The following is a 25966-nucleotide window of genomic DNA, read 5'->3' as shown; positions in this document are numbered from 1 at the left end:
TTTATATCTCCCCTGGTGCTTTGTATCAAATAAGCATTGAGAAGGGTGATAATACTCAGGGTCTCTGAATATTTAACCCTTCAAAAGAAAAAAAAACTGGTTTTAAAAGACATGAGATGCTTGGATATTATTTTAAGGATTAAATTGGTTGTTGCAGTGCTAATATAGAATTGATGATTATCCAAACCACATTTCAATGAATAAGTATAATTACCTGCCCCTTTCCAAACCTTGCTAGTGAACATCCCACTTGACTTCCACATCCTTGTCTATTCTACAGAATGGCCCCTGGTAGAGATATTGATGGAACCAAGGGGGAGCGCAGATAATTCAGAACATGGATAAACTACTTTGTCTTTCTTCTTGAATGTCACAAATTCAATATATATTTATGTTCATTTGCTTCTCAGGTAGAAATGAGTCCTCTGGAAAATGCAATTGAAGTGCTGGAAAATAAGAATCAGCAACTGAAGACTCTGATTAGTCAGTGTCAGACAAGACAGATGCAGAATATTAATCCCCTGACGATGTGCCTGAATGGAGTTATAGATGCTGCAGTTAATGGTGGTGTTTCCAGGTACCAAGAGGTAAGGATTAGGTATTGTTTCAGAGAAAGTTTTCAACTGTGAAACCCTTCTTAAGGTTTATGAATCTTTTTTCAGACTGTGTGCCCATATCAGCACGCAAACACAGGGCTGCAATTGACACAGAGTCCTTTGTTAAACAGAGCAAAACATACAGTCATTTGTAATTGCCCAGTAACTCCATTTTCCCAACATATTTTGATAATAAAAATGTGTGTGTGTATTCATTCTTGCATGAATAAAAGTAGAAAGGACGTTAGGATTGTTTAATAAATATCCACCTAAAATAATTTCTCTAAGCAAAGAAGTTCATGGGCATAGAAAAGTCTGATCTGGGCTGGGCTCAGTGGCTCACACCTGTAATCTTTGGTTTGAGACCAGCTGGAGCAACATAGGAAGATCCTATCTCTATTAAAAAAAAAAAAAAGGCCGGGCGCGGTGGCTCAAGCCTGTAATCCCAGCACTTTGGGAGGCCGAGATGGGCGGATCACGAGGTCAGGAGATCGAGACCATCCTTGCTAACACGGTGAAACCCTGTCTCTACTAAAAATACAAAAAAAAACTAGCCGGGCGAGGTGGCGGGCGCCTGTAGTCCCAGCTACTCTGGAGGCTGAGGCAGGAGAATGGCGTAAACCCGGGAGGCGGAGCTTGCCGTGAGCTGAGATCCGGCCACTGCACTCCAGCCTGGGCAACAGAGCGAGACTCTGTCTCAAAAAAAAAAAAAAAAAAAACAAGACCAATCTTGCTTAGATGATGCTTTAAGTGGACCTTCCATCTGCTCTCTTAAACAGAAAGATACAGTACCCTGGAAGGTAAGGCCACCATCTAGGTCACACTGAATCTTAAGGCAGTTTGTTTTAGGATACAAGCCATATAGCTTATTGATTTGGGTTTGTTCTTTATTTTACCAAGGATACTTATTGTACAATCACTGATCTTCCTTTAACAATTCTTATGTTTCCATTCTGACCAACCACCTATGCTCGTAATCAGCCCATCTGTCCCAAAATGTGGTTTATAATGGTGTCATTTCCATAAAGATGCCAGGTCTTTAAAAACAACTTGTCTTTGACTTGTCTTGTAACTCCACTGAAGTAGACTGATTCTCCTTTCCCTTACTAGGCATTCTTTGTCAAAGAATATATCTTAAGTCACCCTGAAGATGGGGAGAAAATTGCACGATTGAGAGAGCTGATGCTTGAGCAGGTAAGGGAAGCAGAAGCCAATTTCCTTCTATTTTGCCTGGATATGTGCTCGCTTACCCAGAGCCCCCTCTGCATGGTTTCCTGCATCAGTGGTCTAACTGAAGCTGGCAAGTAAGGGTTACAGATTCCTGTAATATATTCCCAACTTGCTAATTTCTACATTTTCTTCCCACTGTGATGCAAAAATTAATTTAACAATGAGTAGACTATGGCAGCCAGTTACAGGTTGAGTATCTTTTATCCAAAATACTTGGGACGATAAGTGTTTCAGATTTTGGAATATTTGCATATACATAAGGGATATCTTGGGGGAGGGACCTGTGGGGAAAAGAAGGAAAGATCAGACTGTTACTGTGTCTATATAGAAAGAAGTAGACATAAGAGACTCCATTTTGTTCTGTATTTGAGATGCTGTTAATCTGTGACCCTACCCCCAAACTTGTCCTTGCAAGAGACATGTGCTATGGTGACTCAAGGTTTAAAGGATTTGGGGCTGTGCTGGGTGTGCTTTGTTAAACAAGTGCCTGAAGGCAGCTTGCTGGTTCTAGTGCAATGCTGCTCTTTATGCACTAAAAAGGTTTATGGAGATGTCTACGTATGCATATCAGGGCACAGCACTTTTCCTTAAACTTATGCAGGTCACAGAGAGCTTTATTCATATGTCTTACTGCTGACTTTCTCCCTATAATGATCCTATTATCCTGCCTTTTAAGATCCTATTACACTTCCTTTTCTTTAAGATGGTAAAGATAATTATGAATAAATACTAAGGGAACTCAGAGACGGGTGCCGGGCATGGGTCCTCTGTATGCTGAGCGCGGGTCCCCTGGGCCCACTTTTTCTTTCTCTATACTTTGTCTCTGTGTCTCATTTCTTTTCTCAAGTCTCTCGTTCCACCTAACGAGAAATGCCCACAGGTGTGGAGGGGCAGGCCACCCCTTCAGGGACCCAAGTCAAATAACAAAATTTATTATTTCATATACATCTGATACACATAGCCTGAAGGTCATTTTATATAATATTTTAATAATTTTGTGCATGAAGTTTCGACTACAACCCATTACATGAGGTTGGGTGTGGAATTTTCCACTTGTGGCATCATGTTGGCACTCAGAAGGCTTCAAATTTTGGAGCATTTCTGATTTTCAGTTTTTGGATTAGGGATGCTCAACCTGTGAAACAAACAGCTTCATGTGGTCTCTTAAAACATTCTTTGAACATTCTCCTCCTAGAGACTTGCCGTAGGCTTGATGCCAACTCCAAATGTGAGTGCATGAATGAATGAGATTGTTACGTAAGCATTATAATAAGGAAGTGGGCAATCAATAGACCTTGCTTTAAAGCAGTGTCATATTTTGCAAAGTAAACCTATAGATTACATGATATGGACAAAACTAGATACAACTCATCATTTTCTACCCCAGAGAAGTGTGGTTTATTTTATTTATTTAGAACCGTCAAGTACAAATAACTGGAATGAGTAATCTGTTTGCCTACTGTGTCCCTATTGATAGCGCTCAGCCTGAAAATGGTTTGAAAACCTCTGAGGTAGGAGACATGGTTGGAAGCCTGTGTTAAACAGGAAATAAAGACATTTGATTCCTGTGAAAAGTGGAATATGTGTGATGAAATGTGACAAAGGCATCTCTTTCTACTCAGTAATGCCAAATTAATAAGTAAAGCATGCTCTTTGGATTAGAAAATGATGAGGTTGGGTCTGGTTTTCATCCATTTTTTATGCTCTGTAGGCTTAGTCCACAAAACCTAATACTGCATGGAAAGAGGTGGCCATAGAAGACAGAGAAGAATTACTTGAAGCTGATCTGTAAGGAAATAAAGAATAAGTCAAGTTCCCAATGTGACTCTGGGTGTTTGTAGATACTAGAAGTGAGCAGTTTAGGTCATCCAATACTTAGAATTATGCAATGACTTTAACCTTCATTGATTTTTAAAGATCTGTGTTTTACCTCTTATGAATGGTTCACTTCACCCCAGGACTGTATCTGCTGGATTCAGCCTGACCGAATTATTTCCCCAGAATTAAATGGTAGCTCAGGGTCAAGAAGACTCCCAAGAAAAATAAAACCAGGGAACCTTTATTTCTTCTGTGTCCTGCTTGATTATGTTCCTGAAACCTCGTGGAAAGAGCCATGGCCTAGGAAATGTGAGATTTCTATTATAAGACAAGCAGTGCACACATGACTGTCAGTGTGACCTTGGCCAAATCTCATCATCTCTCTGGGGAGGTGGACTGGAGAGGGCACCATCCTTCTCTGGGCCTCTGCAAAGTAGTTCAGATAAACTCTGCAGAGGACAGGGACGTGCACCACCCCAATGCTTCTTCCAGGACAGCCTTACTCTGCCTCAGCTGCAGGAAATGTGGCTATCGACAGACATCTCCAGCTGTCAGGCCCTTCAGGGATTGTCTTGGCTGCAGAGAGCCACTTGGCCCAAGGTTGCTACCTTCTCAGTGGTGCACTTCCCAGACTGAAGAAGCAATAGAAAGCCTGGCCATTTGGGCCCAACACAGGACAACTCCAACAGACCATTAAAGGTCCAGAGGTTGAGGTAGGAGGATCATCTGACACCAGGAATTCAAGACTAGCCTGCGCAACATAGCAAGACCCCATCTCTACAAAAACCTAAAAACTAGCTGGGTGTGGTGGTGCATGTCTGTAGGCCCAGCTACTTGGGAGGCTGAGGTGGGAGGATCACCTTAGCCTAGGAGTTCGAGGTTGCAGTGAGCTATGATCACACCACTGCATTCCTTCCTGGGAAGCAGAGTGAGACTCTGTCTCTAAAAAGATTAAAATACGAATAAATTTTTAAAAACGTTCCAGAGGGCCCTTGGGTTTGGCAGCAGCTGACAGGACTGCTGTGCAGCCCAACTTCTTTTCTTGTCAAGTCCGGCTTCTGTCCCTCCCCCTGAAAGGCATCGATCAGTCCCAAGGTACACCCTTATAAACATTATGATCTCCATGCTGGAGTCTGCTTCCCAGCAGACTTGCAACTTGCAACAATCTCTGAACAAAAGGGAGGTCACCTAATGCGGGTGTTTAAAATGGAGAAGACTGGGGGCCCCTATGTTTAGATTCACCTCCTACATCCCTTCCATGTCCTCATCACAGATGTGGCCTCTTCCTTTATGCCTCAGACACACTTCACTCCAACTGTGCCTTTCAAAGGCATCCTTGATATTTGTTATGCAAATGTGCTGGCAGTGGGCAGCATCCAGAGCCCCGTCCCTTAGGGAAGCTGCTGGATGCCCCAGCCCGCCAGGGACAGTCCTGTTTGACCTGAGCTTTCAACCTAAAATCTTCACAAGCTGCAAAGATTAAAAACAGCAACAATAACAACAAAACCTTGTGGTGATGTAGGATTCGTTTTCCTCCCAGTCTGTGGAATTTGTCCTTTTGACCATGTTAGCATGGGGGGCATTTTTTAAATACAAAAGACAGCTGCTGCTCAAATCAAAGGAATCACACACTATTGATGGTTGAACAAAGAAAGGTTGAATGTTTGTTTACCTTCATCTCTTCGGATCCTCACAGCAGGAAAGTTTTTTAAGTAGGACCTGCTCTCTTGTTGAATTGTAAGTGAATATGAATAATTTTTTTTTTTTTTGGTTTTTGGTTTGTTTTTGAGACAGAGTCTAGCTCTGTCACCCAGGCTGGAGTGTAGTGGCATGATCTTGGCTCACTACAACCTCCACCTCCTGGATTCAAGCAATTCTGCCTCAGCCACCCGAGTAGTTGGGACTACAGACACGTGCCACCACACCTGGCTAATTTTTGTATTTTTAGTAGAGACAGGGTTTCTTTCACTGTATCGGCCAGGCTGGTCTTGAACTCCTGACCTTGTGATCAGCCCGCCTTGGCCTCCCAAAGTACTGGGATTACAGGGGTGAGCCACGCACCTGGCCAGGAATAATCTTTTTAAACAAAAACAAGAAGCATAGAAACTGTCATAGAATTCCTTTTCGTTTTTTCCATCCTCCCTGGCAGATTCTGAAAGTCTGTGGAAGGGATGGATGAGCACAGAGGAACGATGGGAGAGAGAAGGGAATTGTGGGGGAGAGGGTGCTATGCAAAGAAGAGATCCTTAGGGGAGAATTGCCGGCCCTCTTAATAGGGAGCAGTGCCCGCCCCTATTCCTTCTCCACCCTGGGAAGAGAAGGAAGTGTCCAAAAGACATATAACTGTTACGAAGCATTGTAATTATAGATCTAAAATACGTGGGAAAGAAGCCTGGGGGAGTAGGAAAAATATGTCTGAAATCAGAACCAAGTTCTAATCCCCATTTGTCTTTTATCCATGAAGGATTTTTCAGATCCTCAGTTTTTCTTCACCTGTAAAGTGACAACTGTTCCTACCTTGTCAGAGGCAGAGGATTAGCAGTAATGTAAGCAAAATGCATAGTAAAGTGTTCGGCCCATAGCAGGCACTTAGTGAGAGGTAGTCATTGATGTGAGGTTTTTTCCTTATATTGTTAATTAAGGCACAGATTCTGGAATTTGGTTTGGCCGTGCATGAGAAGTTTGTACCTCAAGATATGAGACCCCTTCACAAAAAGCTGGTCGACCAATTCTTTGTGATGAAGTCGAGCTTAGGGATACAGGTATGTACACTTAGGTGTCCATGGCGGGGCAGCCTGACCACTGCCGTTTGCTTGTTAAAGGGATGATGATATATCCAATAGTGACATCTTTTGGTTTTTCTACCAAACTGCACTGTTTTACCAGGGAGCCCTCAAATACAATTGCCTTGTCTGCTATTTGCGAGGCTTTCCTTTTGGGAAGACACCAATGTAAGTGAGGAAAAGCCAAATAATTCTGGAACTTGCTTTAATAGCTCCCTATGTAAAGATTTGATGACAATTAGGATGTGTGTCTGGTATGCTAACCTATCTCATAAGTAATTTTGCCCATATCATTACTGTAATGAGATATTTCCTTTACTACATCTTTAGGAGTTCTCTGCTTGTATGCAAGCCAGTCCTGTCCATTTTCCTAATGGAAGCCCTCGTGTGTGTAGAAACTCAGCACCTGCCTCTGTGAGCCCAGATGGTACCAGGGTAATTCCTAGACGCAGGTAAGTCATATTCCAAATTATCTTACAATTTGGCCTCACCCACAAGATGATCTGGAATGGTTCTCTCATTCTTTATGGCACAGTTTGTCAAATACGCTATTTCTTAATGAAATAACTAACCCACAAGGCAGCTGCAGACATCTGCCACTGGTGAAACAGCAACAGCATGAGAAATAAATAAACTCAAACATTTGATTATATTGAGGCAAACAGGAGAAAACAAAATGGGATATATTCTCCCCCCCCCCCCCCCCTTTGGTTTCATAGCATTCTAGCACATGATAAAGTACAATTTGGAGACTGAGTTAATGTCCTTTTTTTTCCCCCCGAAACAGCCCATTAAGTTACCCAGCTGTCAACCGATACTCTTCCTCCTCACTGTCCTCACAAGCTTCTGCTGAAGTAAGCAATATTACAGGGCAATCAGAAAGCTCTGATGAAGTCTTTAACATGCAGGTACTTAATTAGCTTTTTGTCTGGTTGTGTTTATTCCTTTTCTGTCTCAGTCATGAGTGTTTCTGTTCATTCTGCTGTGCTGATGAACAGACCAACAAGCAAGAACTTGGCTTAAGGACAAACCTTTAAACACTCTTCTTGCTTTATGGGTCTCTAGAGTCTACAAAGACGTTTCTCTTAAAACTGCCCCATCGCTCTAAGGCAACATTAGCAAGCGATGTAAAAGCCCAGGCACGCTGCACAGGGTCCCGCTCTGAGACCTGCCCCAAGTTCCTTCTGCAGTCCAGGACTCTCAGAGTGTGTCGCCACTCACTAGCTGCCTCTTAGCTTGCCTTTTTATTTATTTATTTATTTTACGGGTCTGACTCTGTCCCCCAGGCTGGAGTGCAGTGGTGCGATCTTGGCTCACTGCAACCTCTGCCTCCTGGGCTCAGGCAGTTGTCGTGCCTCAGCCTCATGAGTAGCTGGGATTACAGGTGTGCACCGCCATGCCCGGCTAATTTTTGTATTTTTAGTAGAGACAAGAGTTCACCATGTTGGCCAGGTTGGTCTCGAACTCCTGACCTCGAGTGATCCACCCACCTTGGCTTCCCAAAGTGCTGGAATTACAGGCGTGAGCTACTGCACCCAGCCCCTCTTAGCATTCCAAAATGGCTTTTTGTTCTTTAAGACGACATGATTTGGCTAGGTGCAGTGACTCATGCCTATAATCCCAACACTTTGGGAGGCCGAGGTGGGTGAACTTGAGATCACTTGAGATCCGAAATTCGAGACCATCCTGGCCAACATGGTGAAATCCTGTCTCTACTAAAAATACAAAAATTAGCTGGGCATGGTGGCACACGCCTGTAATCCCAGCTACTCGGGAGGCTGAGGCAGGAGAATCGCTTCAACCCAGGAGGAGGAGGTTGCAGTGAGCCGAGAGCACATCACTGCACTCCAGCCTGGGCAACAAAGCGAGACTGTCTCAAAGAAAAGAAAAAAAAATACATGATTTGAGGGTCTGTTTTAAAATTCTCTTTACTTAGGTACATGTCAGAAAGTTTTCAAAGTTTTTTTTTTTTTTTAACACAAGAAAAATGCAGTTTTTAGGGATTTTAGAGCCAGTATAACTCCTGCAACCATTTTATTTAAACACTACTAATATGGCATTTATGATAGTTCAGTAAGACTAAGCTGAAATTTTCCTCGCCACTGTCTTTGAAAAACAGGCATAATACATATTTCCAAATTAATGCTTTGAACTCTTTTTTTTTTTTTTTTTTGAGACAGAGTCTTGCTTTGTTGCCCAGGCTGGAGTGCAGTGGCGCGATCTTGGCTCACTGCAAGCTCTGCCTTCCGGATTCATGCCATTCTGCTGCCTCAGCCTCCCAAGTAGCTGGGACTACAGGTGCCCGCCACCATGCCCGGCTAATTTTGTTTTTGTATTTTTAGTAGAGACAGGGTTTCACTGTGTTGGCCAGGATGGTCTCGATCTCCTGACCTCGTGATCTGCCCGCCTCAGCCTCCCAAAGTGCTGGGATTACAGGCGTGAGCCACTATGCCCGGTTAAACTTACTTTTACAGATAACGAGAAGGCACATTTTATGCCTTTTAGAAATACTCACCTATTTTTGGGCCCTAGGCTGGATGTCGGTCTACTTACACCTCAACCAAGGAATGCGCTGCTAACTGGTACAAAGTCACAGTATGTAGCTGAATCTAACACGAAGGCATTCCTTTGGCAGGAGTCAAAATCCCAGACTTTTTATTAATTCATGCAGACTTCTTTGTCAATCTAAGTTATTAAGATTTTTCCATATTGTTAAATGGACTTTTTTTTCACTGATTTGAAAAAAAAGTTGATGATTTTGTTTCAAATATGTCAGTGTTGTGGGCAGCCTTTAATCAGGGTGTGATAATAGCTCCCTGTGTGTTTCCAGCCAAGTCCATCTACCTCAAGCTTGAGTTCTACTCACTCGGCTTCACCTAATGTGACAAGTTCTGCTCCATCGAGTGCCAGAGGTCAGTGCCAGAGTGTGGGGAAGACCAAGGGTGCCCAGAGAACATTCTAGTCCTGGGAACTATGGCCAGCTGCCACGTGTTCAGGCTCTCTTCTCCAAACAGGTGCAGCACCACTACCATGCTGATGATCCTCTCTCCTTCTCTTGCCAGCTTCTCCTTTGTTGTCTGACAAACACAAACATTCCCGAGAAAACTCTTGCCTGTCCCCAAGAGAGAGACCATGCAGTGCCATCTATCCAACACCCGTGGAGCCTTCGCAGGTATCCTTGTAGGGTAGAGGAACTAGAAAACAAGGACGATTCTGGAATTGCTTACGTGTCTCCGCAGAAACACATGGTAGCTGATAAAAGCAAGCAGCTGGGCAGTGTCAGACCAATCCAACTGGTGAAGAGTGCACCTCTGTCTGCTGCCCATGGTTAGAAATTTCTGCCTGAGCCGTGTTTCTTTTTTTTCTTTCCTTTTTTTGAGATAGGATCTCACTGTGTCACCCAGGCTGGAGTGCAGCGGCACAATCCTGGCTCACTGCAACCTCTGCCTCCCAGATTCAAGCGATTCTCCTGTCTCAGCCTCCCAAGTATCTGGGATTTACAGGCATGCACCACCACGCCTGGCTAATTTTTGTACTTTTAGTAGAAACGGTGTTTTGCCATATTGGCCAGGCTGGTCTTGAACTCCTGACCTCAGGTGATCCACCCGCCTCGGCCTCCCAAAGTGCTATGATTACAGGCATGAGCCACCATGCCCGGGCCTGAGCCATATTTCTGATAGGGACACATGGTAGTTGCTTGGCAGTGAAGCTAAAAGGGAAATGGGAAATTTACCCTCCTCGATCTATTTCACTGCTGCTTCTTAAACATTACGCAAAGTAGTTGGGTGAATAAAGTGCCTGTGTGTGTTTGCATGCCCTGTTGATGTAACAGAAGTCTGGGGGAACGTCTTAGACTAGGAAAATATCCTTTTTTTTTTTTTTTTTTTTTGTTCAAATCATAGTCTGTGGCTTTATTGCAGCTTTCCTTTAAAATATCATGTGACTGAGAAAATCCCTATCTTCCTATCAGACTAAAGAAACGACAGGACAGCGATTACACTTTTAAGTATTGGAGGGTTTAGAGCCCTGGATATTCTATACGCAGACTACTCATGTTTGTTTGTTTTAATAAAGACTGGTCCAAAGGCTCATTTTCACAGTAGCTACAGTTTTTCAGTTCCAGGACCAGGTAAAGATGGGCAGCCCCGTGATCCATAAAATCCAAGGGTTAGGACCATTTCTTGGTGACATTGAGATGGTCGATCTGGTCCGCAAGGAATCTATGCGGGGGGGAACTTGGAAGTGGCGGCCCCCTTTAAGGCCTGGAAGGCCTCCCTCCTGCGCACTGCGGCGTGGCCGCGCTCCTGCTCCCGGGTCATGTAGGGCATGCTCAGCCAGTAGTGGTTCTCCGCCTCAATCTCCAGGCGGCGGATCATGTTCTGCTTGGCGCCCAACGACACGAACCGCGGCCGCCGGTGCTCTCCGATCCACTGACGGCCAGGAATGCGGTTGCAGCAGAGGAGCGCACTCAGGAACATGGTGCCCGTCGGTTGCTCAGGACTGGAAAATACCCTTGAAGAGAAGCATTCTCCTGGCCAGCAGTCTCTGCCTTTGCCTAGACCTATTTAAAAGAGCTGCAGTGGATTCCTTTCTGGGTACCCATGAGTATAGGAGCAATTTGCTTGCCTTTGCCATTCTTGAATGCATGAGAAAAGAGCGATTCAGTCATCGGCCTTTCCCTGTCAACTCCTCATGGGAGGAAGGGAGCATGGCCCTCAGCCCCTGCCTGAACTTGGTTTTGAAGTGATCCCTGTTTTTTTGAGAGCAGAGACTTGGGCTCAGCCCTTGGGCACTTCGAGAGCCTTGAAGATTGGTTTCAAAGTTGAAGATTCATGGGTAGCCTCTGAGTTTTAAAGATTATTTGGGAATAATCTAGGAGCAGAGAAAAATAGTTATTTCTACGCCAGCTAATTTCTCTGTTTTTCTACACTATCCTGGCAGAAGTCTGTAGCCGCATCTGGAAGTGAATGAGCGCGAGTGGGATTTGGCTTGATTGGTTTGTCTTTGCTGATTGTGTGACCCTCCCAAAAGTCCCGGGGTACCGCCTCTGCACAGCGCTGCTGTCTTGCAGAAAGTATATCTGAGTGCATATGGCTGGACTAGCTATTTCCCTTTGTCACTCGATGATGCTGCAAGGGAATTTCTCAGTTTGTTCTGCTCCAGGAGAACTTGTTGCCAGCATGGGCAACTCTGAAAGCCTTCTCTGATTAGCCTCCCAAGTTTTCTGGTTTTAGCAAAATTGGAAGCAGTATATATGTTGCCAAAATTTCAATAGTGTGCATTGCTGTAGTACATCTACTTTTAAGGACTTGGTACTTTCTATTTAATATATTAGGTAAAACCATGTAAAACTGGCATTTTTATAAGTTAAAAATTATAGACTATCAACTATTTCGTTTTTTTTAACCTAATAAAGGATTTTTAACATGCAGGGGTTAAATTTCATTCGCGAGTGATTTTTTGAACTAATATTTCTCCTTTAATTCTTATTTCTGTTTCACCACCGTAGCATTTGTATTTATAAACAACTCCATACAGGCCAGGTGTGGTGGCTCATGCCTGTAATCCCAGCACTTTGGGAGGCCAAGGTGGGAGGACTGCTTGAGCCCAGGCGTTCAAGACCAGCCTGGGCAATAATAGTGAGATTCCATCTCTAAAAAGTAAAGAAAAAAAAAAAAAGAACTTCATAGCACAATTGCTATTTACTATTTATTTTTTACCTTCCATTTTATCATGAACATTTACCATTTACATTTAAAATGTAATACAAACTTTTCAAACACTCTTTCTCAAAACCTAAGGCTCTTCCCACCCCCTTTTACTTAAATCTAATTAAATTCTTTGTTCCTAGGTTCATCCTATCATATAAAAATCATTTTGAACCAAAAGTTTTAGTGAGGGGATAATCATCTCATTTTCTAGAAGGTTTCACATGTCCGTATATCACATCATAAAAATCAACCCTTGTACCTTTGCAGAGGATGCTGTTTAATCATATTGGAGACGGGGCCTTGCCACGCAGTGACCCAAATCTCTCTGCACCTGAAAAAGGTAAGGCCAGCCACATGATCAGGCCTGGAATGTGTAAGGGCTTGTTTTATCCTCATGTTCTCCAGTCTTCTGTGTGTCTGTGTGGAAAGCAGTGTTCTAGCGCTTTAATGATCAGGACTAGTATGCTCTTTAGGGGATTAATGAAAGACAGTTATTCATGATCTTTTTATCAAAAGCTGTTTTCCTATAAGATTTTAACAGCAGAATCCTAGCAAGATAGGAACGCCTCTGTTTAATGGTCTTTTGTTATCTCATCCAGTGAGTCACCGAGGCAATGCCTCCTCTTCCTGAAACAAAGTTGCCAATTAGGCTCCTTGTTCAGCACAGTGAAAATAGCTTCTCCCAGATCGATTTGGTGGTCCCATCCTTTGTCTCCCTTACAAAGCTCATTCAGCCAACTCATGTGTTGTTTGTTGTGACTCAGATACGGCTCTTGTACAATTAAATGCCATTTAAGAATTGCAATCCAGTGCATAATGGAATGTGCCCTGCCTCAAGGTCACACAAAATGAGAACCAAACACATGGATAGCAGTAAATAGCCAATTAGGATCAGTCTGCAACACAGCAGGAAGACGAAGAGCAGATTAAACACGATTTCCTCAGCTACAGGTCGGGGCTTGCAGCAAGTCACCCATTCACCTCTCTCAGGGTCAAGCCTCAAAAATAAGAGCAGTTCCCCAGACCAATAAATCAAGAGTCGTTAATGAAATATTCTGGGAAAGTGCCTTTTAACTGCCCTCATTAAGAAATAAACTGTATTGTCGGCCGGGCGCAGTGGCTCAAGCCTGTAATCCTAGCACTTTGGGAGGCCGAGACGGGCGGATCACAAGGTCAGGAGATCGAGACCACCCTGGCTAATACGGTGAAACCCTGTCTCTACTAAAGAATACAAAAAACTAGCCAGGCGACGAGGCGGGCGCCTGTAGTCCCAGCTACTTGGGAGGCGGAGGCAGGATAATGGCGTAAACCTGGGAGGCGGAGCTTGCCGTGAGCTGAGATGCGGCCACTGCACTCCAGCCTGGGCGACAGAGCCAGACTCCGTCTCAAAAAAAAAAAAAAAAGAAAGAAAGAAACTGTATTGTCTTGTCATTTGGGTACACCGATACATTAGAACTTTCCTTGGAAGATGGAAATTAGTGAATTCTTAGGCAAAATTATTTTAAAACACAAATTTAGCTTTAATGTTACAAGTCACATGTTGATCTTTGTCAGAACTAAGGAATGTGGTATTTTTCTCACCCCTTCTATTAAAGAAAACCACAGGCCGGGCGTGGTGGCTCACGCCTGTAATCCCAGCACTTTGGGAGGCCGAGGCGGGTGGATCACGAGGTCAGGAGATCGAGACTGACCTGGCTAACATGGTGACACCCCGTCTCTACTAAAAATACAAAAAATTAGGTGGGCATGGCGGCGGGCGCCTGTGGTCCCAGCTACTCGGGAGGCTGAGGCAGGAGAATGGCGTGAACCCGGGAGGCGGAGCTTGCAGTGAGCCGAGATCGCGCCACTGCACTCCAGCCTGGGAGACAGCGAGACTCTGTCTCAAAAAAAAAAGGTAAACCACAATGCAAATTTAAAAGAATAGAGAAAAAGAATTTTAAGAGGGGGTAACTCCATCCCATTAAATGAAAATGAGTGGTAAAATGTTAAAATTCTCAACATGCCCACCAGATGGCAGTGGCTGTACAGGGAGTGAGTCACTGGAACTCAGATTTGATGTAAACCTCATTGCATAGAGGCTATTTACAACCAGCATATCCTGCCCTTATTCCTGCCAGGATTACTCCATATTCCTGCATTTTACCGAAGCACAGAGCAGACAAATTACAAAATAAGAATGATACTGTCAGTACTCCAAATCTTTTTTTTTTTTTTTTTTTTTTGTGAGACGGAGTCTTGCTCTGTCGCCCAGGCTGCAGTGCAGTGGCCGGATCTCAGCTCACTGCAAGCTCTGCCTCCCGGGTTTACGCCATTCTCCTGCCTCAGCCTCCTGAGTAGCTGGGACTACAGGCACCCACCACCTCGCCCGGCTAGTTTTTTGTATTTTTAGTAGAGACGGGGTTTCACCGTGTTAGCCAGTATGGTCTCAAATTCCTGACCTCGTGATCCACCCGTCTCGGCCTCCCAAAGTGCTGGTATTACAGGCTTGAGCCACCGCGCCCGGCTCCAAATCATTTTTTAAGGACATATTTCAGTATAATTCATTGATTTCAGAAAGTTCTTTCCTCAAAGAGTTATCAATGGGCTAATGTGGCATGGCTGTTCTTTCACAAGAATTCTGCCAAATAGTTAAAATATTAGTATGTCATTGTCTTCTCCATTCTGAGGTGTCACTTGTCTAGAAATGTCTACTAAAAACCAAGTTTTAAAATAGTCCAGTGACTACATCTTCCGTCTGTTATCCAGCATCTAAACACGTGTAATTCTCAGCAAGTTTTACACCCCGGTGTAAAGATTTGTAGTTCCCTTTGACAGCACTAAGGGAAATGAAGAGACTTGCTAGCGCCCAGTTAAATGGTAACTATAACTGTTAGGCAGCCAATTGAATAAAGATTTAGTATTCAAGAAGTTTCCTGTTTTGTTTTTCATCCAGTTAATTTTTTCATTCTGGATAATTCTGACTTTCTTCTAAGATCTCAAGCATTGGAAGGGCAAAGCTGGACCATGTGTTTTTAGCTGTGTTATTCCCTTCCAGCTGTGAACCCCACCCCTAGCAGCTGGAGCCTGGACAGTGGGAAGGAAGCCAAGAACATGTCGGATAGTGGGAAACTTATCTCTCCCCCTGTCCCTCCAAGACCCACACAGACTGGTGGGTATTTGAAGCATTTGAACAATCACTTTTATAAAATAACTTTTATTGACTACTCCAGCTTGTCCTGAATTCCTGAGAGAAAGGTAGGCATTTGATTTCTGGGATAAAAACCTTAGTAGCTGCGTAATTCCTTGACAATTGTCTCCCTCTTTCCTGAACTTCTGTTACATGGGGTCAAACAATGGTCCGTTCCAAGCAAGCCTCTCAGATTTTATAGAGTGCTCTTTACCAAGCCACCATTCTCAAATTCGGGGAGGCACCGTAACCTTGGTAGGTCACTAGCATCTTCTCTAACCTTCACTTTGAACCACTTCATTCTTATCAACCTCTGCTAACTCAGCTACTTTCTTCAGTCTTATTCAGGACTGATGCCAAAGTTTCCACTTGCCTCTAAATAGCTATTGACTAACAAACAGTTATGTTCCACAAGCTTATTAGAGTCATTAACTTTGCATCCGCAGTTATCTGTTGCTTTGAAAGGTCTTTATGCAAGGACTATAATTCTCAAAGGGTTGATTCAGGGTACTGTCTCCACTCAGGTGGTGGTTTAAGCAGCAAAATCTTGGCCAGGTGTGGTGGCTCACACCTGTAATCCCAGCATTTTGGGAAACTAAGGTGGGTGGATCACTTGAACTCAAGTTCGAGACCAGCCTGGGCAGCATGGCGAAACCCCGTCTCTACAACAAATACAAAAATCAGCCAGGTGTGGTGGTACACACCTGCAGTCCCAGCTACTTGGGAGGATGGCTTGAACCCAGAAGACGGAGGTTGCAGTGATCCAAGATGGCACCACTGCACTTCATCCCGGGCCATTGAACCAAACCTTGTCTCAATAAATACATACATACATACATACATACATACATACATACATACATACATAAATTCTCAGGTCTAACCTCACACCTACTGAATCAGAATCTAAGTTTTTCTGGGGTAAGACCCTAATATCTGTATTGCTATGAAACCTTTCAGTGATCTAGTGATCCTTCTGCTCACTAGATTTTAAGAACCACTGAAAATGAATCTTTAGCTTTGTGAATTTATAGTAATAACAGGCCTCCTTGCCTCCTGAACTTGCTTGGTGACCTACATGTGGGGCCATTTTTAAGAGGGACCTGCCCTGTTTTACTAGCTTTGCTTATTCTGGATGGGAGAGTTTTTTCAGCACTTACCTGTGTCTATGGTGGATTTGAAGTTTTACAAATACAACTAGCCTAAAAACAAGAACAAAAAATGACATGATTTCTTTCATAGATTTTTCTAGATTGTTCATGTTTCATTTGCTGTAGTCTAGCATCTCATCCTTCTTTACCTCTTTTTAAGATAAACTATGGGCCAGACAAGGTAGTTCACACCTGTAATCCCAGCACTTTGGGAGGCCAAGGCAGGCAGATCACTTGAGCCCAGGAGTTTGAGGCAAGCCTGTGCCACATGGCAAAACCCCATCTCTACAAGAAAAAGCAAAAATTAGCCAGGCGTGGTGACACACACCTATAGTCCTAGCTACTTGGGAGGCTTAGGTGGGGGAATTGCTTGAGCCCAGGAAGCAGAGGTTGCAGTGAGCCAAGAGTGCACCACTGCACTCTAGCCTGGGCAACAGAGTGAGACCCTGCAACAAAATACAATAAACTGTGTGCCACCCAATTTACTCTCTACTTGTCAAAGCCCAAAGTCAAGTCACCAATAATTTTTTAAAGGCATATGAGGTCTTCAAAGAAAACAAGAAGTAACTTTAAGCTTCTTGATCACCTGCATTAGTATATCAGTATGTGTGCAGAGGCCTAAAACTTATCAGCCAAATTATTTGTATCTCATTCACAATGTACATATATTCAGGCAGTCTCCAATTTAAACCTGGTTGTGTCCCTAAAGTTGAGAACCTGCAAAGCATTTTTTAAGGAGTAATATTGATGGTCCTTAGGTTTCTAGGCCAGTTCGAACCTGAAGACAAGGATACTGATGAAACTATTTTAGGTTGCTATGGGAAATCGCCTTTCCAGAGAAATAGTTCTGCAAATGTGCTGTGGTTGCAGGGGCCACCATGGTGGTGTCAGCAACTGCCTGAGTCAAAAGGAAGAGGGTCCCAGGGAACAATAAACTTTCTGCCACCATTAAGGCAGGGATATAGTTCCCCATCAGGATCAGCTTCTCCATACAGACATGATTTTCTTCCATAATCATCACCCACAATCAACAGGATAGGAAAACTAATGCTGGTATTAGAATGTGACACGTGCTGACAGCATGATCCAGCATTCAAGAGTGCAAGAGAGAGGCTGCATACCACCAGTGTGATCATGGAGCACTCTTCCTGACCCCTTAGGACCCAGAGCACACAGGTGACCTTACCCTTCCCAAGTTCACTGGCAGGGCTGCCATCCCTTCTGCACTGATTGCTCTCATGTTCTGTTCTTATGTCATCATCTGTGGTCACTGTTGTGGGGCTCTGTAACTGTCTTTCTTCCTTACAGCCTTTCAGTAGTTTTGTTATGAGTTACAAACCTCACTGTGACAGCTGGGAGAGTGGCAGCTAATCACAGAGCAACATGCCCAGAGTTCACCGAAACATCTCTGTGGAATTGAGAAATGTGGCTGACCCTCACCCTGTTGACTGTGTCATGGCCAGCCTTTACCATACCGGACTGTGCTTTAGAGAGCTGGATTTGCTATACAAGCGTGTACACAGGAGCAGTGCTATCACACATGCTGTGTCCCACGAGTAGGACTTGGAAAATCTAGAGAGAAAAAAAACAGTTCACTCTTCTTGGCCACGATGATGAAATCCATAGAGACCCACCACCAGGGTATAATGGGAAGACCCGAGTACAAGCATTAGGCGAAGAAATGGAACACCATGCACCTCTTGTATGGCCATGGCCAAGGGTTTTCTACCTATTTGGGGAGTACTGGAGTTGTTGGGGGGAGCTGATTAAATATATTCCCATAGACCTGTTCCAGGCTGCTGGGGTGGCCATGGTGTTCTCATTGGTGCTTAGGCCAAAGACAACAGCTGTTCCCCAAGGACTGCTCCCTAGCACCTCACACCTAAAAGCACCTTATGCGATAGAGCAAGCAGTGCAGAAGCACCTGGACTTCGGGGAAATGGAAAGGACATTGGATGAGTTTGGGAACCTGTCATTTGGTCAAAGCATCATATATGCCATGATAACTTTTCGCTGATGCTCCCATATCTTGGCAGTGCCACCCTTTGTGAGAACCCGTTCTAGATAGGCATCATTTAGCTTCTGCCCCATCCTCACCACCCCCTTTGCTTAGAAAGTCTTTATGCACTGGATCATCTGTCTGGGTTTGTAACACAGAGAGCATGTGCAGATAGTCAATTGTCTGGTTTTTCTTAATTGAAATGTTATCTCTTTCCCCCCATTGACAGCTTCACCAGCAAGACACACGACATCAGTATCCCCCTCGCCTGCCGGGCGATCTCCATTGAAGGTAAAGGCCCGTCTTTCGACTGAGGCTAGAAACTAGCCCAGGTTTCTTTTTCTCTAAGACTCATCCCGGATATATCAAAAGGTGCTTTGATTTGCAGGGACAAGCAAAGAACATATCAAGCAGGGATGGGGAAGCTGGGTAAGAAAACAACACTGGACTTTCCCCTCTGGGTGCCTCCTCCACGAATGCAGCCATTTGTTTTTCGATGATTAGCCTCATTCTCCAAATGGTAGCAGTGAGAACTTGCAAACTGAAGTCAATGCATATACTGAATTAGGAAAGGAATGTGGTCCTAATGTACCTCCTAGGAAATTTTCAGCCTGGCCTTTTAGTTTAAGGCACATCAAACACACACACACACTTAGATTGAGAAACATCACTATCAAGATCTATTAAATATTCTCTGTGTCTTTTTGCCTTTATCATCAGCCTCACCCATTTTATCAAAGCCAAACCTAACAGTCTCTTTTAATATTTTATACCAAGTTTCTCATTTACATTAGAAATACATACTTGATCATGAAAAACAAGGCAGTAATATGGATTTTTAAAATTTCTAGGGAACAAACTGGAAAGCTGTAAAGGTCAGACATTTGAATTGGTTTGCAGACATGGGCTATTTAACATCTTTATACATAAAAAAGTCCCTCATGAAGATAAAGAAGAATATTTAGTCTCTATCCAAATTGAATCAGACTAGCTTCAAGGATTGTCAGTGCGTGAGAGATTGGTGTTCAGAACAGCTGTACCAGAGGCAAATATGAAGTGTGTTGAAAGAATGATTTTGTACCTGAGTGACTTAGGATTTACGTGCTCCATGTCTTTTGTGTTGATGAGCTAGTTCTAGCTAATGTTCAAAAGACAAATTAGCCTCTACAAACACATAGGGGCAGGTTGCGATCCAATGCATCTGTGGTGCTAACGATAGTTGCTGATAGAAATTGAGAAACTGAAAAACAATCCACCTCCCTCCGCACAATGGAGAAAATTGCAAAGAAGTGTGATTCCCTTGCATTGCCAAAATTTCTGATGTAGAAATTCGCGGGTAAGTGCAAGTGATTGGCTCATTTTGTTCTCATTCTGTACTGCAGCTGTTATTATGAAGTACCTGTGACAGCATTCACTCTGGAAGCCATAGCCTGTCACCTCGATGTGATGGAAAGGAAAGCAATATGGCTTTTCCACACTTTTACATTCACCCTTACTCACATAGAGCTCCCACACATTGCTATGGAATTATCATCTGTATTTTTCAACTTAATTTTTGTTGGGTAGTAAGAAAATAAGTCTTAGAGATTAATTCTTTAAAAAGAACCCAAGGGCTAAAAATGTTTGAATAGCTATGAAATAGTCTTAGTTAGCAAGCTGGTATATGCTGTCTTTCAGCAGACCTGTGTATATTTTTACTGGCCACATACAGTCCGAAGCCATGTCTTTATATGTAGGGTTTGAAGGAAAAGAACATAGATCGAACATTTGTGTTATATCTCCTGGGTTACATTAGGGGGTATTCTGCTACCATGTTACTAGCTTTGCAGTGTGCTGCCTTAACTGATAGAGTTTAGTGGGGTTTGGGGATTTTTTTTTCCCCCCGCCAGCCATTAAACTATGGGTCTAACCCTACAGCGAAGACTGAGCTGACCTGCCATATTTTGCATTTCAGGTCTAACTTTTGACAGAGGTAGCAGTGAATTGGGAACTCTTAATTGGCCTTCATTTTAGGCTTCTACTAAATGACAGGATGTATATCTACCAGCGTTATTTTGTTTACAAAGAGAGACCAAAGTAAAGTTAGCTTAAGATAGCATTTCTCAAAGTGTATGCCACAGAACATTAGTTTTCCAGGACATTATGTAATAAGCGGGGAAAAAAAGGTCTATAGTTAAGTCAGTTTGGAAAACACTGGGCTGAACAAAATTATTTGTATTCCTTTATTCTAAGACTTGAAAATGCGAGCATGTTTTGAATATACACAAGGCAGCATTTCCCAGCAGAACCCTCTTTTCACAGAACATCTCTTAGGACTCGTTTTCCTTGGGATACCAGTTGGGAAAGCAACAAACTCAGATGCCAAATGGAGCCAGACCGCTGACATAAATGAAGGAAGGAGGCCGGGCATAGTGGGGACTGGCAAAGTGAAAAGGGACAGCCCCTGCTCAGCTTTGAAAGATTCTCTCTATTAAGAGAATGTGTGCCATCGTGGCCAGAACTTCTAGCTCCTTATGAACTGCCAGAATTCTGGAGTTTCATGTGAAATGTGAAATGTTAAAAAATAACAACTAAATCAGGTTTTTAAAAAACCCTGCTGATGAAACGGCTCACCTCTCAGGCTACAGCCTGGGAGCTGCCAGTTTGCCAGTTCAGCTCAGGAGTCTGGAGTGATGGCTGGAGAAATCAGGTGCAGGACCTTGGGTGCCTCTGCTCCTCCTCCTCAGCTCTCTGGGTCCTCTGAGCTGTGTGTGCTCAGCGGCCCTGGCTCCTGGCCTGCAGCATGCCCTGCTGAGCTGGGAAGGTGAATAGGGCCCCCAAAGGTTGTATGGTGTTTTGGTGTTGTTTTGGTTTGGTTTTTGTTTTGTTTTGTTTTGTTTTGTTTTGTTTTGTTTTGTTTTGTTTTTTTGGCCAGTTCCCTCTCTCTCTTCCAAACTATAGGACTAATGTGTACTTCCAAATTATTTTGGTGGGTACCTTTTTAAAATTATTTTTCGAGACAGAGTTTCATGTGCACTGGTGGATCACGGCTCACTGCAGCCTCAACCTCCCAAGGCTCAGGTCATCCTCCCAGAGGAACTGGGATTACAGGCATGAGCCACCACACCCAGCTAACTAACTTTTTGGATTTTTTTAGTAGAAGTGGGGTTTTGCCGTGTTGCCCAGGCTGGTCTCGAGCTCCTGGCCTCAAGTGATCCGTGCCTCGGCCTCCTAAAGTACTGGGATTACAGGCGTGAGCCACCATGCCTAGCTCATGTATCCTCTATCTGAAAATAAGGAGTAAACTGGGCGGTGAACTGAACTCGAGGACTGGTGGCCCTGGCAGATAAACGTCTGGTGTGCATTTTCAGTGCTACAAAGGACAACACTCAAATTTGAGTGTGAATGTATTAGTCTGCTCGGGCTTCCCCCATAAAATACCACAAACTGGGTGGCTTAGACACCGGCAATGTATTTTCTCAATTCTGGCAGCTAGAAGTCCAGGATCAAGGCGTGGCAGCCTTGGCTTCCCCGAAGCCTCCCTCCTGGGCTTGCAGACCGCCCTTCCTGCAAGGTCTTTGTGTGTCGCATTCTTGGCGTCTCCCTATGTGTCCAAATGCCTCTTATTATAAGGACACCAGTCAACTTGGATTAGGATCCACCGTAATGACCTTTTACCTTAATCACCTCCTTAAAGGCTGTATCTCCTGATGCAGCTGGCTTTGGGGATTCTGGGGGCCTCCGCATGGGGGCGCGCATTTCAGCGCATCTGCGTTCACGACTCAATACTGTGTCTCCCTCTCATTTCCTTCTCCCCGGAGCAGGGCTCTGTGCAGTCTTTTACCCCCTCTCCGGTGGAGTACCACTCACCAGGACTCATCTCCAACTCCCCCGTCTTGTCGGGCAGCTACAGCAGTGGGATTTCTTCTCTCAGCCGGTGCAGCACGTCGGAAACCTCAGGCTTTGAAAATCAGGTGAATGAACAGTCGGTCCCCCTGCCGGTGCCGGTGCCGATGCCGGTGCCGGTGCCTGTGCCTGTACCTGTGCCGAGCTACGGCGGGGAGGAGCCGGTGCGCAAGGAGAACAAGACCCCGCCCCCGTACAGCGTCTACGAGCGGACTCTGCGGCGCCCTGTCCCGCTACCTCACAGCCTCTCCATCCCCGTCACGCCCGAGCCGCCCGCGCTGCCCCCCAAGCCTCTGGCAGCGCGATCCAGCCACCTGGAGAATGGGGCCCGGAGGACTGACCCCGGCCCACGGCCCAGGCCCCTGCCCCGCAAGGTCTCTCAGTTATAAGTCACTTTTCTATGTACCTGCGATGCATTCTTTGCCCGTTTACAAAATAAGAAGTATGATGAGAAGACATTTAGTGTAGGCACTTTAATAACTTACTCAGATCCTTCGATGAATGGAATTAAAACTTGCTTATTAATATCATGTTGCACAATATTAAAAGTTGCTGATCTAAAACGCCAGATGTTAAATGAAGTATGGCTGAATTTCATTAAAACGTTTCTCATTTGAAAGTGGTAAATAGTGATAAAGACTCCTTTTGTACCTTTTTATGTTCACTTTTTTTAATATAGTTTAATCTTAAAACCAATACGATATTGTCAGACAATACAATGTGTGACAATGTTGTATCCTTTTTACTGAATACTTGATACTTGGAGAAAGCTTAAGTCAGTGTACATCCTAACACAGTGGTCCTTATTTTAGAAGACTTCTGTAAATAAGGCAAGGATTTTGGCTCTTCCCCTGAGCAGATTATCAGTGCAGATCATCAGAATTAAAGTTCAAGCAGGTGAGCAAGACAGTATACTTAAAGGGTTGCAAGGATTGGGACTGGAAATTGTTTTGTTCTTGAAACAAAATGCTTCTTTAAGGTTGCTTTTGCTGTTTGACTGCTGTCTACATTCTTAAAATGCTATTTCGCGAATTGGTTGCTAAATCCCTTACTACCCTGACACCATGGTATCTACTGTATTTCTTTTCAAGGTGCAATTTGCTTCAGAGTTCCAATCAGCTAGATTAAGCAAGAGACTCCAGAAGAAATGTTTACTTGAATTTTGCGCTTCCTCTCTTGATAGTTTCCTATATAAAATTTGTCATTGAACAAGAGCAAGCGCTCAAGTATTAAAGAGGCACAAATGACTGTGCCCCATTAGCAAGAATTCAGGAATCAATACAGGACAGTATTAAATTAATAGCTTAAGTGAAGAAAAAAAACTTAGTGAAAATGTATTAGCATGATTAAATGGCAAAAGGACTTATCAAAGGCAAGGGCATTAACTTTCAATCCTGCACAAAATAAAAAATTCCTCACGACTCTCCACTTTTACCAGTGGAGTTTGTCTTAGCTGACCTGTCGTCTTTCTGTTGAAGGAGGATTGCTGTAGACTTCTCTAGCTTGAATATTGCAACATAGCATCTTAGATCTAGGTAGGGATGCTAATGCCACAGTTGTAGAAGTGTGAAAAAAGCACCTTGTCTGTAGTAATGTATTTTATATCTTTGTTTTTTCTTTTACTGACTGTTTATAACACTCAATTGACAATAGATATGAACTGTATTTTAAATCATACTGTTAAATATTTTCCCTCTTTTGTTGGGAAGCTCATTTTAGTTTAACCATGTTTATTTCGTTGGTAGCTTACCTGGAAGGCAGTGACCACTTTTTTATATTCTCTTAATGAAACCATTCAGCAGGTATATGCTGTTGAGGCTGGTTATAGAGGTTTTCTATAATAAATGTTCAAGTATTTTTGTATATAACTGGTTAATTTTAATAAGAGATACCATTATGTGTAAAAAAAGTAAAAATAAAAGCAAACAGTTGTTGATGCAGTATGATTGTTATAATTATGCCAAATACTTTATGTATGGAAAAAGAATATTTGTACATATGTGCTTTTAACAATTCTGCCATATTGACTTTACAATTTTGAATGTCGGAAAAATTAATATATGTTAAATATTTATGTTTAGTGAAAGTGTTCATAATTGAGAAAAGGAACATATGCATTTTAGCTTTGTATCTTGCAAGTTTTGCAGTCAGAAATTTTTTCAACTAGCTTTTGCTTTTGATAACACTTTGTGTCTGTAACCACATTCATATATATACACATATATATGTGAAGCTCCATATTTCTGTTGCTTTAAAGAAGTAAAAACTTCCATTTAAATAAGATGACATGCATAAGATAACAAAGCTTCCTTGATTTCCTTTTCCTGTGTAATTTAATAGATTTGTTGACTAGTGCTTGGGCACAGTATAAATCAGTGTTATTTGCTCTTGGAGCCATTTTTTAAAAAAAATTTTGGCAGTGAGCAGTTGAATTTATCTTGAATTTATCATGTGTGTGTATTTCTGAAGCAGCTACGTAGCAGAACATTTTAAGAGATTCTGTTAGCCCACATGTTCATGTTGGTTGCTGCTGAATGGTAAATATTTAATAAAATTACCAGATTAATCTTAATATTTCTGTCTTTACTCCTATCATCAGCATGTCTTTACTTGGAATAGAAGCGACTGTTGATCTTATTATAGTGAGATTTCTAGCCTTCTTTTTTAGATAGATCCTGTTTGTGTTGTCATGCCCAGATAGATGCATTTCACACTCACTACAGCTCACTTATGCCATAAGAAACAATCACTGGAAAGGTAACAAACAATATGGGTTAATATCCCATAGAGAAGGTAGCATTTACCTGGTTGGCTGACCATTCATTGGCCCTAACCAGAGCCAACTTAAGTCAAACCATCAAAATTTGTTTGCATCAGAAAACTTGACATAAAACAGATAATTCCAAGCATATAAGGGCATGGTTAAATGCTGCTTTTGACAGCTGTGGTAAAAATCTATCTGCATGCCAACTCTTCTCCCTGGTTTAATAAAATAATAGAAAATATACATTCAATATACATTGAAAACCCCATTGACTATAAGATTTCTATTAATAAAGCCTGGCTTTTAACTTGGTGAAATGTGTCAATATTGTATTAGGTTTAAGACATTTATGTAACTCAGTGCCAAGAAAACCATTGTCTACAGCTTCAGCCTCATTGAATACAAAAACCCATTTAAAGGCCATTGTCAGCTGGGCGCAGTGGCTCACGCCTGTAATCCCAGGACTTCGGGAGGCCGAGGCTGGTGGATCACTTTAAGTCAGGAGTTCAAGACCAGCCTGACCAACATGGTGAAACCCCCATCTCTACTAAAAATACAAACATTAGCTGGGTGTGGTGGCGGGTGCTTGTAATCCCAGCTACTCGGGAGGCTGAAGCAAGAGAATCACTTGAACCCAGGAGGCGGAGGTCGCAGTGAACTGAGATCACGCCACTGCACTCCAGCCTGGGTGACAGAGTGAGACTCTTGTCTCAAAAACAAAAAGGCCATTGTCAGTGTCTTTCTGATTGTTTCTCAACATTATCTAAGTGACTTTGGAATATTTTTGGGTTGTTTATATTACAACTGAGCCCGTCAGTATTTGGACTCTACAAGCATAATTACAATAAGAAGAGCTCAGTTTC

General features: G+C 43.2%; 1 protein-coding gene and 1 pseudogene across 2 annotated transcripts in view; one reads left to right on the top strand and one right to left on the bottom strand.

Annotated features, from left to right (window-relative positions):
• DOCK4 (dedicator of cytokinesis 4) overlaps positions 1-24911 on the top strand; it is a 473748-nt gene extending 448837 nt beyond the window's left edge. The window contains exons 42-52 of one of the 2 annotated variants that reach the window (XM_023228190.3): positions 411-587; positions 1707-1790; positions 6287-6406; positions 6758-6879; positions 7215-7335; positions 9258-9339; positions 9490-9599; positions 12406-12478; positions 15173-15286; positions 18684-18745; positions 22258-24911. In XM_023228190.3, coding sequence (XP_023083958.1) covers positions 411-587; positions 1707-1790; positions 6287-6406; positions 6758-6879; positions 7215-7335; positions 9258-9339; positions 9490-9599; positions 12406-12478; positions 15173-15286; positions 18684-18745; positions 22258-22728 — 1536 coding nt within the window. In that variant the 3' untranslated portion in view covers positions 22729-24911. The remainder of the gene's footprint in view (positions 1-410; positions 588-1706; positions 1791-6286; positions 6407-6757; positions 6880-7214; positions 7336-9257; positions 9340-9489; positions 9600-12405; positions 12479-15172; positions 15287-18683; positions 18746-22257) is intronic. The other variant, XM_023228191.2, reaches the window with a different exon arrangement.
• On the bottom strand, positions 10596-10905 carry LOC111553409 (annotated as a pseudogene).
• Positions 24912-25966: the final 1055 nt, after the last annotated feature.

Source organism: Piliocolobus tephrosceles, chromosome 8, assembly GCF_002776525.5.
Source record: "Piliocolobus tephrosceles isolate RC106 chromosome 8, ASM277652v3, whole genome shotgun sequence".
Taxonomy (NCBI): domain Eukaryota; kingdom Metazoa; phylum Chordata; class Mammalia; order Primates; family Cercopithecidae; genus Piliocolobus; species Piliocolobus tephrosceles.
Note: the sequence above shows the minus strand (reverse complement) of the source record. Positions and strands in the feature narration are given on the sequence as shown.